The following is a 17,460-nucleotide window of genomic DNA, read 5'->3' as shown; positions in this document are numbered from 1 at the left end:
CATTTAAGGACTTTCTATAGCCCACACACTGCAACTTACTCCAGAATCAAAGATGAAGACACTGAATCAGGTTTGGCCTCTTAATATCAGTCAGCCTTCAGTAATTAATGTGCTTTAGAAAGATGTACATAATAAAACCATACATCCAGGTACTTGAGAAACTGAAAGTGTACCTTAAATACTTTAACTTTGATGAGGTAATCCAATAATAGTAAAGGAACTTCCCAGATGTGTGAGGGTGGTAAGTGTGAAAGGTGAGAGCAACCATGCGGAACCTCAATCACAAGACTCAGGTGCCCTGGATCCTAAGGCTCCTTGAGTTTCGTTTCCTGTCTTGAAAATAAAGGAGTTAGGTACTAGATCAATGGTGCTTGAACCATATCTCTGCAGCCCTAAGCAGTTGTCAGAGGCCAGTTTGCTTTGGCTAGTCAGTAAAGCTAAGCTTGACACTCCTTATTGGACAATAAAAGAGCTTCCCTTTTGTCTAAATTAACCTTGTTAAACTTGTTAACATCCTTTCTAGATCAGAAAGTCTATGATAATTTAGGTTAGAACAAGTCGTATTTCTGCTTACAGGGAACTCATAAACTAATTGCAATAAAAGGATATTTGAGCATTTAATTATAAGACAGCATTATATATGCCAGCGCTGTGAGTGATAGAATAAATTGGCAAAGAGAAGGTTATAAACGTGAGGCTGGGATAATATAATATATAACTTTGCATTATACTTAATGCAAAGAAAGTTCATCACAAAAGAAGCTCAGGCCATCATCAGGAAAAGGTCCATGGTATGAATGTTAATGAACTGGTTGATTATAACTGGAGTGGGATGGGGAATATATTGTAAATTAAAGTCATTTGTTTTTAAGAATGACTAATATGCTCATGTTCATTAGAATATTCATATACTAAGATGTCAGCTATTCCAAATGTGAAATATTATCATTATATATCAGAGAGGAGAAATTAAAAATGAAAATAGGCCATGATGAAAATATATTATGAGCAAGGATATAATACATATTTGTTGGTTGTGGACAAAGCCCAAGATAGTACTTTATTACCTAGTATCACAAATCAAATCTGTTAATATTAAAAAAAACATTTGAACATAAATTCTGTATTTCTTAAAATGGTAGTTAGACTCACAAAGTAAAAATCTGTTTAAGAGCCACATGACGTAAGGAATTCTGCTAGGTAGAGAAGCATCCATCTACTATTTAATGTATGTTATGTGTCTTTCAATAAGGCAAACAAAAGCAAGCTTGAGCACTGATTGAGTTTCCACTTTCAGAACTTCACAGAGTTCCAGACTGTGGTCTCTGGCTATTGATGGAGGGTGACAGGAGCTCTAGAAAAACTAGAGGTGACAGGTTCCGACTTGTCCTGGAAGCATAGTGTAGTGGATGACAGAACTAAAGGTGGGATCACAGGGCCATCCAGGGGCCCAGGAACTGGAAGGTGCTTCACAAAAGAACTGAGCATTTCACTGCAAGGAGGTTCTCTTTGAAGGAGCCAGGATCCTTGTTAATATGCCTTCTTTGAACAATCTATGATATCTTGCTTCTGTTTTTATTTTTTAATTATTATGACAGAATGTAAATGTGTGTATATGCCAGAACATATTTACCCAGTTGTGATGGAGGCATGTATTTTGAATTGTGAATTTTCCCCCTACACTTTTGCATCTCTCTGCACTTTACATCTTCAATAACTGTGTTGTATTTCACCAGACTTACATGTGATGTGCACTACTTAGTCTCAGACTGCTATTGAAAGACTGCACGAAATCTATGTTCAAGAGTGTCAGAAGGCATTTTTCTGATCTGACATCAACGGCAACTACAGTGGCTTGTACAGTAGATGTGCCAGCCTTCCGCCCTTGTTAGAGCCACTCAACTTTACTTTCAGGAGGATCCTTGCAGTTTCCTCTGATCTACAAAACCACACGAAACATTGGCTTTCAAGGTTTTCTTAATGTCACCACCTTTGTGTATGCCCAGTGCAGCAACCTAACCCAAATCCTTCCCATCACATATGGCAGCCAGCAGAAACATAGTTAATGTGATGAATAGTGCCATTAGCAGTAGAGCATATATACGTTTTCATATAGAACCAAGTTGTCATGTGACTAAGACATAAATAGCTCATAACCAGGTAAATAAGACCAGTCTCATTCCAAGGAATTGGGCCTTTCAAAGCCAGGCATGACTTCTCCCACCTCGCCCATTCCACGTGATCTAAGGAAGAGAAACAGACCTGCACCACTCCTTTGTCACTCCTCTTCTCCTACAAGACATGCATGCCTTTACATGAGCATACATGGGATTTGGCTTTTTTATTTGCCTGTCTGTCTGAGGTTATCTGATGTGACTCTAAAATTCTAAAAATAATAATAATAATAATAATAAATAAAAAGCATGGATTATGTCTCTAGCTTCCTTTGAATAGATGTCACTTGCAGATTGGAGATTGATGAAAAGTAATTACTCTGTGATACCTTGCATATTCTTCTCTTTCTCCACTTTTCTATGTCATTTCCAAGTGTTTGATATACTTACAATAATCTCTGTTGACATTTGAAGGACAGAAGCAAATGCCACTTTAACACTTCCTCTGTGCAAATGAAGATGATAATAACACAGATTTCCAACACTTTTCTGGAGAAGTCAAAGCCCTTCACAGACATTAACTCACTCATCTGTACGATCACAGCATTTGAAATTACTGGGGGTGGGTACTATTAGCATTTTTCCAAATAGATGCTGAGGTCACCTGGGGAAATGTTAGCTAAAGGTGTGGGGTATTAGACTGGAAAGCTCAGGTCTGTTACCCAGGGTGGCACTTAAGCCCAGCTACACAGGATGGTGCCCCATTCCACAGCCAGGCAGCCACACAGTGGGGTGAGAAGCAATGTAGGACTCATGGTTGTGTGCAGACAGTAGTTCTCATACCAGGGTGAAAGCTCTCAGGCAAGCCAGCACCCATAGGAGACAGTGCAAAGCTCCAGAAGCTGAGGGCAAGCAGTAGAGTTACTCCTCAGAGAGTCCATCACACCTCTCCACACACACATTTACACCCCATTGTTACTCACTTTTCCCCCGGTCATCTTCACTCAGATCTACACAGATGCTTTTATTTCCCTGGGTGACTACATCTTTCAGGCCAAGGGTTTGAATTCAGGGGCCTAGGCACTATTTGACCCTCAGGTTTTGTGTTCAAGGCTAAGGAATCTACCACAAGAGTCACAACTGCACTTCTGGCAATTTACTGCTTAAAACTAACTTTCCTGCCCAGGCTTCTGCTTCGAAACAGTCTTCAGATCTCAGGCTCCTGAGTAGCTAAGACTATAGAAGTGAGCCAGAGTACCTGGCCAGATCATTCACTTAAGACAAATAATGGCTACAGGTCATATTTTATGGATTTTAATTGCTCTTATTTTATAAAACTGTTATTTCTTCCTGATGGAGCTCTGTGTATCCCTTTAACCACAACAGCAAGCTCTGAGTAGAACATGAAAATGACAGAACATCCAGAAATTATGTTAGCAAAACAAAAACATTGACAGGTTTTATTTTGGGAAAACTAAGCATTGGGAAGAACGGATGTTGGACACATCTTTTGACTGGCATTATTAGTTTTGATTCTAAGTACTCCCATTGTCCTGGTCTAATTGTTTTACAGACAGACAGCAGGCTGAGGCATAATCCAGAAAATATAGAGAAAGAAGAATAATTGGATGTCAGAAGCCTTCTAATGTCTTCAGCCCCAGTCCAAGGTCAAGAGATATGAGGGAGATGAAGATAAATGGAAGCACTTTCAATGGCATCACAAGAGCACTTGCATAGGGGGAGTTCAAGGCTGGGTTTCTTGTTAGGCTGGAGAGGAGAGAGTACTCACCTTGAAAGTCTCTAGCAGATCAGGGTTTGGAGACATACAACCCCAAAGGAAAGCACAGATGAGGCTGTTAGCAGTGCCATGCTTAACAGTAAGTTTTATTTTTATCTTCTTCCCAGGTGGCAGGTTAATTTTCCTTCTACATCCAGGAATAGGGGAAACTCACAAAGGAAGAACTCGGTGGCGTTCTGGACTGTGTGCTTAGCACCAGCCCAGGAATTCTTCCCACATGAAATGCACATATATCTCGATTTGGCACACATGTTCAATTTGGATTTATCTTGGTACAGTGCTCATCAGTGAGCATTTCTCCATGCCCGATACTGGCATTAGTTCAGCTCTGGGGAGAAGAAGAGGTAAACACCAGGAAAGACCTTCCCTTCATTAGGGCCTATCTCTTTCCCTAGCTTTTTCCCCCAAATTACAGTTTGGTTGTACCGAGCTTGGACCTTTTGCTCACAGCTAGTACGTTACAACCTGAGCCAAACAAATTGCCACAACCTGGCATTTTAGTGGTTAACTGGCAGTAGAGGCTCTTGGACTTTTTGGCCCAGGCTAACTTCCAGTAAGGATATTGAAATCTCAAATCTTCTGAGTAACTAGAATTAATGGCATGAGCCACCAGCACCAGATCCAAATTGTGATTTTTAATATTGGAAACTTCTCACCTACAAAAGAACTTTGGTGTGGTCTGTGTACCTTCCACTGGGATTTACCAACTATTTTGTTCAGTAGTGCTATTTCTGTTTTTCCTTTGTTCACTTGCATTTTACTCTTTGAATTGTTTGAAAATAACATGAAGATAGGCATGCTAAAATTTTTAGCACGTATCTCCTAGGAACTAGAACAGTCTGCCACACAATTACAATGTCATTATCTACTCTAATATAATGATGGGAGTATAGTATTATTCAGTCCATACCATATTCACTAATTGTTCTTTATATGCATCTGTAATATGATATCTAAAATCATTCATTGGCTTCAGTTGTAATGTTCGCTTGTACTTTTAATTAAGAATACTCTTTCCTCTGTTATGGTCTTATCACATTTGTAGTTTTGATAAACTCACAAAGTTGATTTGTCCTAGTTGTCTAATATTCATTTATCATTTCCCTCTGATTAGATTCAGGTCATGTATTTCTGTGGCAGAAATCATCAGGTAGCATCATATCAAATATCACCTATCATTTTTTTCTTTTACTAATGATGCACCTTGATCATTTGGTTAAGATATAATTCAGGAACTCGTGCTCTTGTTTTTCTTTGCGATATGAAGTCACGTGCTTTCATGCATTTCCCAACAGCATTTCAGTCAGTGATTGAGCATCCATTCATGGAGTTTTCACCTTGACCCAGTCATACTTGTGGTTACAAGCTATAATGTGGTGACTTCTGGTATACTTTCCTTTATAAGTTGGTGTCTTTTGCTATAAGTTGGAGATATTGCTGTGCACACCTTTGGGAATTCTGTGCCACTAGCATGCATGTGTGCCCTCTTCCTCCCCACCACTTCCCCCTTTCTTTTTCTTACAGGGGTTTAAACCCAGGAGGTTTTCCTTCTTGCTAGACAATGGTTCTAATGCTTGAGCCATATCCCTGGCTGGAGATTCTTTTTCATTATTCAGTGTCTTACAATGCCTTTTTCTCCATAATATATTCTACTTCAGATTGCTCTAAATTGTCCCAGCTTCTCTGTCCTTGTGATCTGACTTGGTCCATTTTTGAACACTGTCTCACAACTTCGTGGAAAAAGATATTTTGGGCTCATCCTATCCATGTTTCCCGTCCTAGACTGGGATTTCAAACAGCTTTGGATGTGTTAGACAAGCAAATGAGTCACTAGAAAATCAAAAAGAGAATTAGTAATCCAGTCCCCTGGCAGGTGAAGAGTCAAACCCAGACAAGAAAGGGACATTTGAGTAGAGGCTGGAAGGATACAACAAAGCATGCAAAAGATTACATTGGTTCTAGTAGGTGACCCATGAAATATTTCATGGAGAAAGGAAATTACTGACTTATCCAAGGAATAGTAAGTTGCATGGAGGGGCTGCCAAACAGGAAGCAGTTAGATAATTACAGTCTTAAATGCAGCGCCAAGACGTGTGGGTGGGGCAGGGCAGGGTATATTTTGTTTTTATTGGAATATTACCTTATCTTCAATTAGAATCCATCTTTTATCCTCTTTCATAGGTCTGACATTGCCAGATTTGTGATGTAGAGGACTAGGAAGGGGAGGTAATGACGTAGCAGAATGACTGCAATGAGAGGATTATCTGGTACAAGTTCAAGCAGAAGTCTTATTTTTATATGCCTTACAGAGCACATAGTATTTAGTCTCTTGGTAATTTTAAGTAGGTTTGTTTAAACACTGCATTTCCAGATGTCTTTTCTACATGGGGTGTGTGTGTGTGTGTGTGTGTGTGTGTGTGTGTGTGTGTGTGTGTGTGACAGTACTGGGAATTGAACACAGGGTCTTATACTTCACATGGCTTTTTTGCTCAAGACTGGTGCTCTACACTTATGGGGGGTTTTTTGCTGGTTAACTGAAGATATAAACTCTGAGATTTGTTGGCCCAGGCTGCCCCTGAGTTGAGATAGTGGGACTTCAGCCTCAGGGGTAGCTGGGATAATAGATGTATGTGACTCACGTTCTTGTGACTCCCACTGGCCACAGACCCCCGGCCATGGAGCAGTGTGTGGATCTGCAGGTGCTAGTATGAGTGTCACCACTGTTCAGAAATGTCATCGCACAAAGCCCAGAGCCTCTACTCTGCAGAACGTATTAGGGAGCACGCTCATGAGATGCAGGCTGCCTCGCTGAACAGCGCTGCTACTTCACAGCCTCACGTTGGCAGGAGTAAAAATGTTGACAATTATGAAAATGAAGTAGCTTCGATTTTAATATATACACCCTGTGAACTGATAACATTGGTTTGTCTACCATCCTGGAATGCCATTTTTGTGTTTTGAAATTGCTTTCTCAAGATTTCCTCAGAAAGATAGCAGGCTCCCTCTAGTGGGAAATGAGCACTGGAAATGATTTTTTTCCCCCCGAGCAGCATAACTTAGGTTTTGTTGGAAGAAAAAGAACTTGCTTCTCACTGACAGTGTGGGCACCATGGAGTTTTTCTTCCTCTTTGAATTTTTGCCAAGAAAATCACATTGCGGGGCCAGGAGTTTGGCCTACTGGTAGAGTGCTTGCCTAGCATGCACAAAGACCCGGTTTCGATTCCTTGGTACCACATGCATAGAAAAAAGCCGGAAGTGGTGCTGAGGCTCAAGTGGTAGAGCTCTAGCCTTGAGAAAATCCAAGGACAGTGCTCAGGCCCAGAGCTCAAGTCCAGGACTGGCAAAAAAGAAAAAGAAAAGAAATCACATTAGGCATTCAGAGCTGTCGCAGGAGAGGCAGGCTTTCTGAGCCGGCAGAAGTGAAGTGTAACAGCTTCTGTGTAAGATAGGAATGGAGGGTGCTGACTTATAAGGAAATAGATATATGCTTATATGTGGATTTTGTATGTTTATTGTTTAGATTTATAAATACATAAACTCAGATTGCATAAATCTTCAAGTCTTCTGCTTTGATAATTAAGTCGTTTAAAGGATTATCTCTTGTCTTGCCTTCATGTTACAGCTTAATTTGACTTGTCGAAAATCCCACATTTCAAAGTCTGTTCTGACCTTTGAACTCTCACTCAACTTACTGCACAATGGCTTTTCCCCATGAGAAAAAAATAACCAGAAACCCTTGCTTTTGAAGGCAAATAGCTTTCTCCTGTCACTTGTTGATGAATCTAACACTATATTTTATGGGGTCTAATAAGTTTCATAAAATGTCAGTTGTGAATCACTGAGGAAAAAAAACGTACTGGGGAAGGAACAGGAGAAAACACATTACAGAGGTTTTATTATTATTACATGAATAGAAACAACTTTTCTTTTGCTAGGGGGGGAGGTGGTGGTCATGGGGCTTGAAATCAGCCTGGGCGTTGTCCCTGAGCTCTTCAGCTCAAGGCTACTGCCCTACCCTTGAGCCCCGCACTGCCTGTTTTCTAGAGGTTAAATGGAGATAAGAGTCTCAGGTCTTTTTGTGTCTGGGCTGGCTTTGAACCTTAATCCGCAAATCTCAGCCTCCTGAGTAGCTAGGATTACAGGCATGAGCCACCTCACCCGACAAAAGAAACAACTTCTAGTGCAGTGTACATTAAGAGTAATATACCCTCACATGGGAAATGGCCCCTGAACTAACTGCAGAAAGCATGATTATAGCAAGGTATGGATATTTTTCCATTTGAAAAGTCTACATCATTTATGTCACCTATTCTAATTTTTTTGCCAGTCCTGGGTCACAGTACCACTTCTGGCTTTTTTCTACATATGTGGTACCAAGGAATCGAACCCTGGACTTCGTGCATGCTAGGGAAGCACTCTACCACTAGGCCAAACTCCCGGCCCCAGACCTATTCTAATTTTATGTGTCTGCTGTTGAAGTGTGTGAACTTAATTGCCTTCTGATAACTATTGGCAGTCAGTCTACTCCGGAGCCAGGCTGCTGCTCACTCATCTGTCTGCTCCTCTTTTTCTGACAGCCAATGACGAGCTCAGCTTTGGAACGCTGGTCAGCACATCCAACACCTATGACGGATCTGGTGTGGTGACTGTGGAAACGGATCGTCCACTTCTCTGGACCATGGCCATCAAAAACTAGCCTGCCCACTGGAGTCCATCCTCGTGCCTCCGCCCTACTTCTTTTGCCAAGGCCTTGTTGCTCAACACAAACAATTCAGAAATCAGAACTTCTCTAGGGAGCACTACCAGTTTTCAAGATGACAGGAACTGGCATTGGAGCTCAGTGGCAGAGAGGGTGGTGGCCCAGCACGTACAAGTCTTGGGTTCACACCCTAGCACTGCAGACATAATCATCATGATCTTAATCTTAACCCGCTGAGTGTGGTTAGATCATCCACATAACACTATAGATGATGGATCTCAGTTTTTATAGTGAGAGAAAAAAATTATGTGTCATGAAAGTGAATGAGCTCTATTACATTCTGTTGGAAAGGTAGTGTGGATCATTTCAGTATAAAATTCACAACTATTTTTTAATCATTCCATTTATGCTAGAAAATTGTCTTTAACTATGAAGCTAGGAATTAAAAACCTGTGCAGTTCCTCTTGGAGTCTTAGCACTTGACAGTGTGCTTAACAAGGGCTAGCTCTGAGCACCTCTAATATTTTACTCTTCTATATAATATATATTATGCTTTACCTTTAAGAAAAAGTCTTCCAGATTGGTGTGTCAGAACTGTGAGGTTTCAGTCTGGTTTTGTAACTCTAGCAGTGTCTCTCAAGCATAAATCAAGAATCAGCCATGTGCCCGTGGCTCATGCCGATAACCCTAGCTACTCAGAGGCTGAGATCTGAGATTCCTGGTTTGAAGCCAGCCTAGGCAGAAAAAGGAGATTCGTATCTCCAGTTAGCCACTCAAAAACAGAAGGTGATGCTGTGGCACAAGTGGTAGAATGTTGACCTTGAATACAAAAAGGTACAAGGATAATGCCCGGGCCCTGGGTTCAAGTCCCATGACTGGCAATAACTAAGTAAATAAATAAATAAATGATCATAGACCTAAATTGTTAGAATTGGAAACAGTACATAAGTACGTAGACCATGGTAAACAATAAATGATTGCTCATGATGCCCTGCTCACAGGCTAATCCCCAGACTCAAATGTAAGTGTGCTATGCTTTAGTGGGTTGACAACCATTACAACTTAGTCGAGAAAAGTTGGCAAGAGAAAAATATATTGTTTATACCTACCTCAGACTGAAAAAATAGCTATATCAGTTCACTGATCATAAGTTTATTTACATGATCAGTAAATAAGTCTGTCTATTGGTATGAATAAACAAACGTGGAGTCTAGAGATGCCAAGACCTGGGCCTTTTTTTGCCCCTGGCCACCACCCTCCTTGGCCATAAAGCGAAGAGATCGTACCAGCTGCATCTGTAGGAACCTCCCACATGCAACTTTTAAATGCTGACATCTAGCAGTTACAAGGGAGATAATATACTCAGTCACTGACACCTCAAGCTTGAGCAAACTGGTATATAAAACGTATTCACATTTCTTTTTCTGAGACACTCTTTGTATCTTTTTACTCCCATAATCACTAAATCACATCTTGCCAAATAAGCCATGATTTGAGGGGGACCTGCCTGCCATGTTTTATGTACAAAGACAATAACCAATAATTGCTTTCCTCTTGGTGCTACAGCAGTGTGAGACTCAGATTGTAAATAGAGAATGAAAATGGATCAGGTGCACTCCCCTACAATTCTGAAGAATCATCAGAAATGACTTTTAATTATTTTATGCCAGAATATGTGATACCACAAATCTGGATGTCAAATAAAAATATTTCCTTATCAATATGCATGTCTGTGCTCAGCTTTTAAGAAAATAATCCATTTTATCACCTGCATTTCATTATAACTAATCTCTCATAATCAGTGTTTCCAAATCTAAAATTTTGGCTCAAAGGATGATTAATAGGTATATAATTTATCATCCTGATTATGAATTAAAATCTCTCATCTGATTTGAGAGAGCAATCAGACCTACTAATACATTCTTGCCCACAAAAGTGGAGGTCGGATCACTTGGACCAGGGTTTATACTCATCTCATTGGACCCCTGATGCTTCCTCGGTAAAAACCGGGATTGTGCACTCTGTTTGCCTTGTAGTATTTTTAAAAATGAAGGTAGATAACTTCCAAGAGCATATGCTAGAGAAAAGCTAATACCAAGACTGAAGAAACCACTACAGTGGAGAAGGTGCAGAAACTGTCTAAAGCACTCTGGACATTAAGAAGAGACAGGCAGTGGGTTGTATCTGCAGTGCTGTAGCTCCACTTGTAAGTCCTGCACCTTGTCACAAATGCAGAGCGCAGAGCACTTCACTGTATCTTCCATTCACATTGGTGACAACTGGTTGGTAGCCAGGGAAAAGAATGGTAGGGTCCAGGTTCCTTCATTGAGAAACTTACTTAAAACGTGAACCTACAGCAGAGAAAGCCCCAACACCTCAACTGCTGTTCAGCAACACCTGCCAAAGGAAATGGGAAGAGAGGAAGCATTCTCAGCCCTGGTTATCTGTTCTGCTTCACTGGCAGGTGAGGCTGGCATAGCTTCATCCCCAGTGGCAGAAAATCACGAACATATTCATCATTAGAAGTGACTTCATACCATTTTAAAGAAGTAGGCCTGGTGGAAGCTGGTGACTTTCAGGCCTATTATCCTAGCTAGTCAGGAGGCTGAGACCTGAGGATTGCAGAGACTCTTATCTCCAATTAACCACCAAAAAGCATGAAGTGGAGGTGTGGCTCAAGTAGTAGAGCTTTTGAGGGGGCAGAAAAAACGTCCAGGATAGCTGCCAAGCCCTAAGTTCAAGCCCCAGGACCAGCACATAAGTTAGTAAGTAAAAAAATAAATGAAATAAGTTCATCATTTTAAATTTTCATTACCAAAGAATGCTTGTCACATTCTACACTTGCTAGTACCAATAAATGGATGTGCATTTTAATTCATTTTAAAATATAAACTCTGTGTGTGTATATCTGAAATGTTTGTAAACAAGGCACATTGAAACAAATTCCGTGCCACCACTTCTGAACTTCTCTGGAATTCTCTGGAAGCATCAACAGATTCTAACAGACTTCCCAGACTTAGCTTCAAACTGTGATCCTCAGATCTTTGCCTTCTAAGTACCTGGGATTACAGGTATGATCCATCAGCCTCTGGCCAGCTATTATTTAGATAGCGTCAATATGAGCCTGTGGCTCACTACAGTTTGCAGACATTAAAGGGAAATGCAAGCTGAGCCCAGATGAGGCCCAAGAATAAACTATTTTGACCCTTTTGGCTTCAGTCAGCTTCTTCCCGTGGGTCACGTTTATAAATCTAATGAATGAACCCTAAAATGGCAGTAGGCTATCTAAATGGCTGATTAGTGAATGCTTGCTGTGCTCCTACTCTGCAAGCAACAGGGGGAAAAAATGGAAAATGACTACATTCCAACAATTGCAGCTACAAGCGACTGAGATGTAATAAATTGTATGCGTGCATGGTACATAAAGAATTAGGAAGGCAGTAGATGTGGGTCTGACAGGGACATATGTACCCTTTAATTTCTGGAAAGCAAATGGCAGTTTTCAGTGGGGGAGGTAGTAGGGCAATTCTGTAATCTTAGAGAATCTCTGAGTCAGGAGAAGATAGTCTTGGCCTTGGGGTTGAGGAAGGTGTGACACTAGAGTTTTGTGTCATGTTTCTGCATGTGTGGAATGTAACATCCATTGTGTGTGTGTGTGTGTGTGTGTGTGTGTGTGTGTGTGTGTGTGTGTGTGTGGCCAAGCTTGCCCCGCTCACATTCATGCCTTCTAAAGCTTTGCTTGCCCTGTTGAAATGAAGCAGCAGGTGGGTTTGAGATGAAAATAGGAGGAGGGTGAAGCTTTCTCCCCTGGGGCTGTGTGATGGTCTGCACATATGGTCTGAATGGTAACTTGTAAACTGTTTCTACCAATGAGTAACAAAAAACAAGTTAACCTGCAACACACATATACACATACACACAATGAAACAAATCTATAGTATATTCTAATAATATCATCCTAAGTTGAAAACACACCTAGAAATATATTTTAGATGGAAAACCATAGTTTGGGGAGGAGCAAAATATACAAAGGTACTTTCTCCAAGTATCTCGCCCACGTGTGTGTGTGTGTGTGTGTGTGTGTGTGTGTGTGTGTGTGTGTGTAAGGGTTCTATACTGAGCAGAAACTAATGTCCTAAGTTTAGCATATAAACCATGTAATTTCCTAAGAAGTATGATCCTGGGGCCAGGAGTTTGGCCTAGTGGTAGAATGCTTGCCTAGCATGCATGAAGACCCTGTTGATTCCTCAGTACCACATACATAGGGGAAGAAAAGCTGGAAGTGGTTCTGTGACTCAAGTGGTAGAGCTCTAGCCTTGAAAAAACCCAAGGACAATGCTCAGGCCCTCAGATCAAGCCCAAGGACTGGCAAAAAAAAAAAAAAAAAAAAAAGGTATGATCCCCTGTGAATGATAAAATTGAAACCATGAATTCTGCCACACATGGCAGGGTCTGTGTACACTGGAGGCATTCATCCTTGCTTGCCCAGCGCCACTTTCCTGGTCAGTCATCAGTTTGCATTCTGTAAGCCCCAGGCTGAGACGCAAAACTCATCTCAAAATAGTCGTCCAGGCAGACAGGATCTGTTATTCTCCACTGGCTCAGTGCTAATGTGTGAGTTTACCAGTACACACAAAACTGCTCTCCAACTCGGGAGAGAGCTCAAAGCCATATCACTATTAATGGTAAGTAAATATAGAAACGGATCAAAAGACTTCTTCACTGTGAAGTAAAAGCCAGGGCTTTGTGTACAGTGAAATAAAAACTTACTCTATCCCTATGAATAACCTCAGAAACATAAACTGAACCCTGAGTACCTCTACACTTGAGAAGTAAAAAATAAAATAAAATAAAGGATTCTTCAAAATAGACCTACAGCTTCTCCCTGGCAACCAAGAAACAAGGTAGATAACACAGAATAACTGTTCCAAAGGTTGAAACAGGTATAAATAGTCAAACTGATTAAATATTACAAACCATATAAATTACCTTCAAAAATCTAAAGGCATGGTGAATAATAGCCAAACCTTTTTTCTTTTCTTAAGGCAAGCTAACTATAGTTTCTACAGGAGTTGAATGACACAGCTACTTGTATGCTTAGTTGTTTAACACTGTGGAATATAAACTTGGGAGCATGCACTTTGTCCTTGTGTCCTACTCTGCCTGGCCCTCACCCCTAGCACAAGGCCTTATCTGCTGTAGGAATGCAATGACAACGTGTACTGTTGGCACTAACCTCCAGCAACATTCCCCCATGCAGAGGCAAAATATTGCAGGGCTTGCCTAAGCCCTGGAAACCATTGTGTTTTGCTTCCCTGATCTCCACTTCTCCAATCTTTAGACACAGGAAGGCTGCCCTTGAACAGATTCTTCTGTCCTAACCCTAGATTGGACAGAACTTAAACTGTATTCTCATATCTGAAGAGTGATATAATATTTCACAGGGACACAGTCCAAGACAAACATGAGATAAGTCCCAAGGGAGATGCAAAAGGCCAAGAAGTTTTAACTTGTTTGAAACAATTAGCTACCAGAAAGTGAGGGCCACAAGCAACTAACAACAGGGATTTGGGCTGTAAGAATCAGGGACAAAGTAAATGTTGAAGAGTGTAGTTGATTGGCCTGGCTTAACAGTCTGAAGAGAATACAAGCAATAAGCAGAAACACTGTCTAAGTTGGAAATCTTGAAGTTAAGATGCTCAAGGCAGGACCTAAGTAAACTACAGAAAAAGAAATGTGCATTATCTTCAAAATCATTAAAACCATACCATTCAATCCTATTTCCTTTATTTTTATTTGAATCTACTATTCCCCAAACTCTTAATGTTCATTTGAAGCTATCATAAAAAGGCATCTGATCTTTAACAAAGTCACCCACATTTAACCTTATTATTTGTAATTTTGTAATTCTTTAGTGAATGAATAAATAGCAGTAACCTAACTTTTGTCAGAGCACTAAGGCTGCAAAAGAATTACTTTCTTAAAAAATGCCTCAAAATCTGGGCCGGGAGTTTGGCCTAGTGGTTAAAGTGCTTGCCTACCATGCACGAAGACCCGGGTTCGATTCCTCGGTACCACATACATAGAAAAAAGCCAGAAGTGGTGCTGAGGCTCAAGTGGCAGAGCTCTAACCTTGAGAAAGTCCAAGGACAGTGCTCAGGCCCTGAGCTGAAGCCCAGGACTGGAAAAAAAAAGAAAAGAAAAAAAAATGCCTCAAAATCTTTATATCAAACCTTAACCCACTCTGCAAACATTTGCAGAATGTACACCAAAAAAAATCCATTGTGAAGATATTTCTGTTCACTTGTCCCTTTTAGAAATGTCCCTAACTTATCCTACTATATTTTGCTGGATAACTCCAATAACTTTAATGTCATCACTTGTAATTTTTTAAAAAATCTATTCATATCTAAAATACTGAGCCTTTACTAATGTCTTCATGAGCATATACATGAAGCACATACAGGAAGGAGATTCTAAAAATAAGTATAAATGTGTTCCCTTTTGATTCTCTAGAAAATACTCAGATGCCTCTTAGCCTTCTCTTCCATATCAACTTTACTAATTTTAGAAGTACCATTCACTCTACCTTTAGTTCCCTATATTCCTGAGAAAAGCTTCTGTTGCCACAATAGTCCACACACTCTGCTACTTTATTTCCACTCCTTAAAATTCAATAAGGCCTCCATAATAATGTAGTCAAGGGAAATAGTATAGGAAATGACTGGGATCCCTTTTAGACAATGAATTTTATTATTCATATTTAAAAAGTGACCTGTTAGTTCCAGTTTTTATTCAATTCTATGGCAAAGACTTGAGCAACAAGGTCAGTTTGAATATTTGTATGCCAGTGGCTCTCAACAAATGAGATTCCGGACTAAAAAGTCAGAGATTAAATCAAAAGGAAGCCAATAGATTCTATTTTGTGGCTAACTGGAGGTACACTAAAGATATTTTAGGAAGAAAATTAAGTTTCACATGAAAAAATTTAGTCTTAAATCTTTAAAAGGGCATATGCAAATCATATTTAGAATTCCTTCTCTAAATTAGCTATTGCCAGTAATTACATATCCGTGTACGTACAGAAATAATGTAAATCGCACTAGTGGTACTGGTCTTTGTTCCTATTTCAGTGATGATGAATAGCTTTCCAGGAGTCGCTCAAAGGCTTTGCCTTTTTCTGGAGGAGATGTGAAAATTGTAGGATCACTAAGATCAACTAAATAATGTTAGGATTTGAGGGGACAGGATAAATGAATTGACTACAAAGAATTAGGAGTTGCAGAGGCCCCACGTAACTTAAATTTCCAATAGACATATTCTAGCCTATCCAAAATATCATAAACTAAGAGCCTTCTGTCACCTTGTTGAAAAGAACCTCCCAACAATATTGCCAACTGGCATCACAGAATGACTCATGCCCCCTGGACATGGCAAGAATCCTGGGAGCAGACGTGCTCAACCCAATACTGCACAGTGAGGATCTGACCCAACAACTTTGGTTGACTAATTCGCCAGGAAATCTGACATGTCATTCCAGTGTGCCAACACCAATCCGCATTGCTGAAACCAGTGGCCACGCCTCTACTTTTATGAACCTGGACTATCACCTTGATTCTTAATACCAGATACCCCAAACTGTCAATTGTCCAGATGTTACTACCCACTCACCAGCTGGTCCATCGCTGTGATTTTTACTGGTACCTCATTGATAACTTGTGGACAAAGCCTTATGCTTTTCATTTTCACTGTATCTTCAATTTTAGTGATCTCGTCTCATGCTTAGAGCTTTGAATTATTCCATGTTATCTCCATGAATGCATCTAATATCCTCTTCATGTCCACACTAACTTTCAGCTCTTCTCCCTATCTCCACCCTTCCATATCTCAGCTGAAGGCATCCCCAGCTGTTCATGTCCAAATTCTTCAGTCATTCTACTCTTATCTCTTCCCCCTTCTCTCCTCTCTCTCTCTCTCTCTCTCTCTCTCTCTCTCTCTCTCTCTCTCTCTCTCTCTCTCTCTCTCTCTCTCTCTCTCGCTTTACTTTCACAAGATACTTCAAGGCTAACTGCATCTTGCTATCTCCACCATTATTGCTCTGGTTGAAATCACTCTCCTGGGAATTTCCGCACAATGGTCTCTTGTCTCTACCTCATCCCCATCTCCAACTCTTCTCCACATAGGTTAACCATGAAATTTTCCTGCGCAAAACCTTCTAGTGCCTCCAAAGTCTTTTCAATGTGTTAAAATGCCCCCATGCACCAGGCATTGATGACTAATGCCTGGAATCCTAGCCACTCAAGAGTCAGATCTGCAGATCACATTTCATAGTTAGCCCCCAAGAAGACAAGTCTGAGAGACTCATATCCAATTAACTAGAAAATGGTTGGCAGTGGAGGTGGGCTTCAGGGGTAGTGTCTGCATTGAGTAAAGTCAAAAACTAAGCAAGACTACAAAGCCCCAGTCCACACCTGCAAAGAAAAAAGGAAGGAAGGAAGGAAGGAAGGAAGGAAGGAAGGAAGGAAGGAAGGAAGGAAGGAAGGAAGGAAGGGGGAGGGAGGGAGGGAGGAAGGGAATTGAAATGAGGGAGGGAAGGAAGGGGAGGGAAGGAGGAAAGGAAGGAAAGAGAGAGGGAGGGAGGGAGGGAAAGAAGACACCCCAATCTATATCCTTACCTTATATTTTCTCTTACCCACTCTGTTCAAACAGTGGGGCCTCCTTGCTTTTCCTCAGACACACCCAGCCACACTCCTCCTTATGGCCTTTGCTACAAATCAGACTCTGAGTTTCATCCGTATAGTATGTGAAAGTGAATTTGCCCCAATGACACTACATATAAATAATGATGA

The 17,460-nt window shown here is 40.7% G+C and overlaps 1 protein-coding gene across 1 annotated transcript in view; it reads left to right on the top strand.

Moving 5' to 3' along the window:
* Tpk1 (thiamin pyrophosphokinase 1) overlaps positions 1-10,332 on the top strand; it is a 257,784-nt gene extending 247,452 nt beyond the window's left edge. Inside the window, exon 9 of the mRNA XM_090333457.1 lies at positions 8,490-10,332. Coding sequence (XP_090189583.1) covers positions 8,490-8,608 — 119 coding nt within the window. The 3' untranslated portion in view covers positions 8,609-10,332. The remainder of the gene's footprint in view (positions 1-8,489) is intronic.
* Positions 10,333-17,460: the final 7,128 nt, after the last annotated feature.

The sequence above is a fragment of the Megascapheus bottae genome, chromosome 5, assembly GCF_031878675.1.
Source record: "Megascapheus bottae isolate mThoBot1 chromosome 5, mThoBot2.hap1, whole genome shotgun sequence".
In the NCBI taxonomy this organism is placed as follows: domain Eukaryota; kingdom Metazoa; phylum Chordata; class Mammalia; order Rodentia; family Geomyidae; genus Megascapheus; species Megascapheus bottae.
The sequence above is the reverse complement of the archived record's forward strand: the minus strand, read 5'-3'. Positions and strand labels throughout refer to the sequence as shown.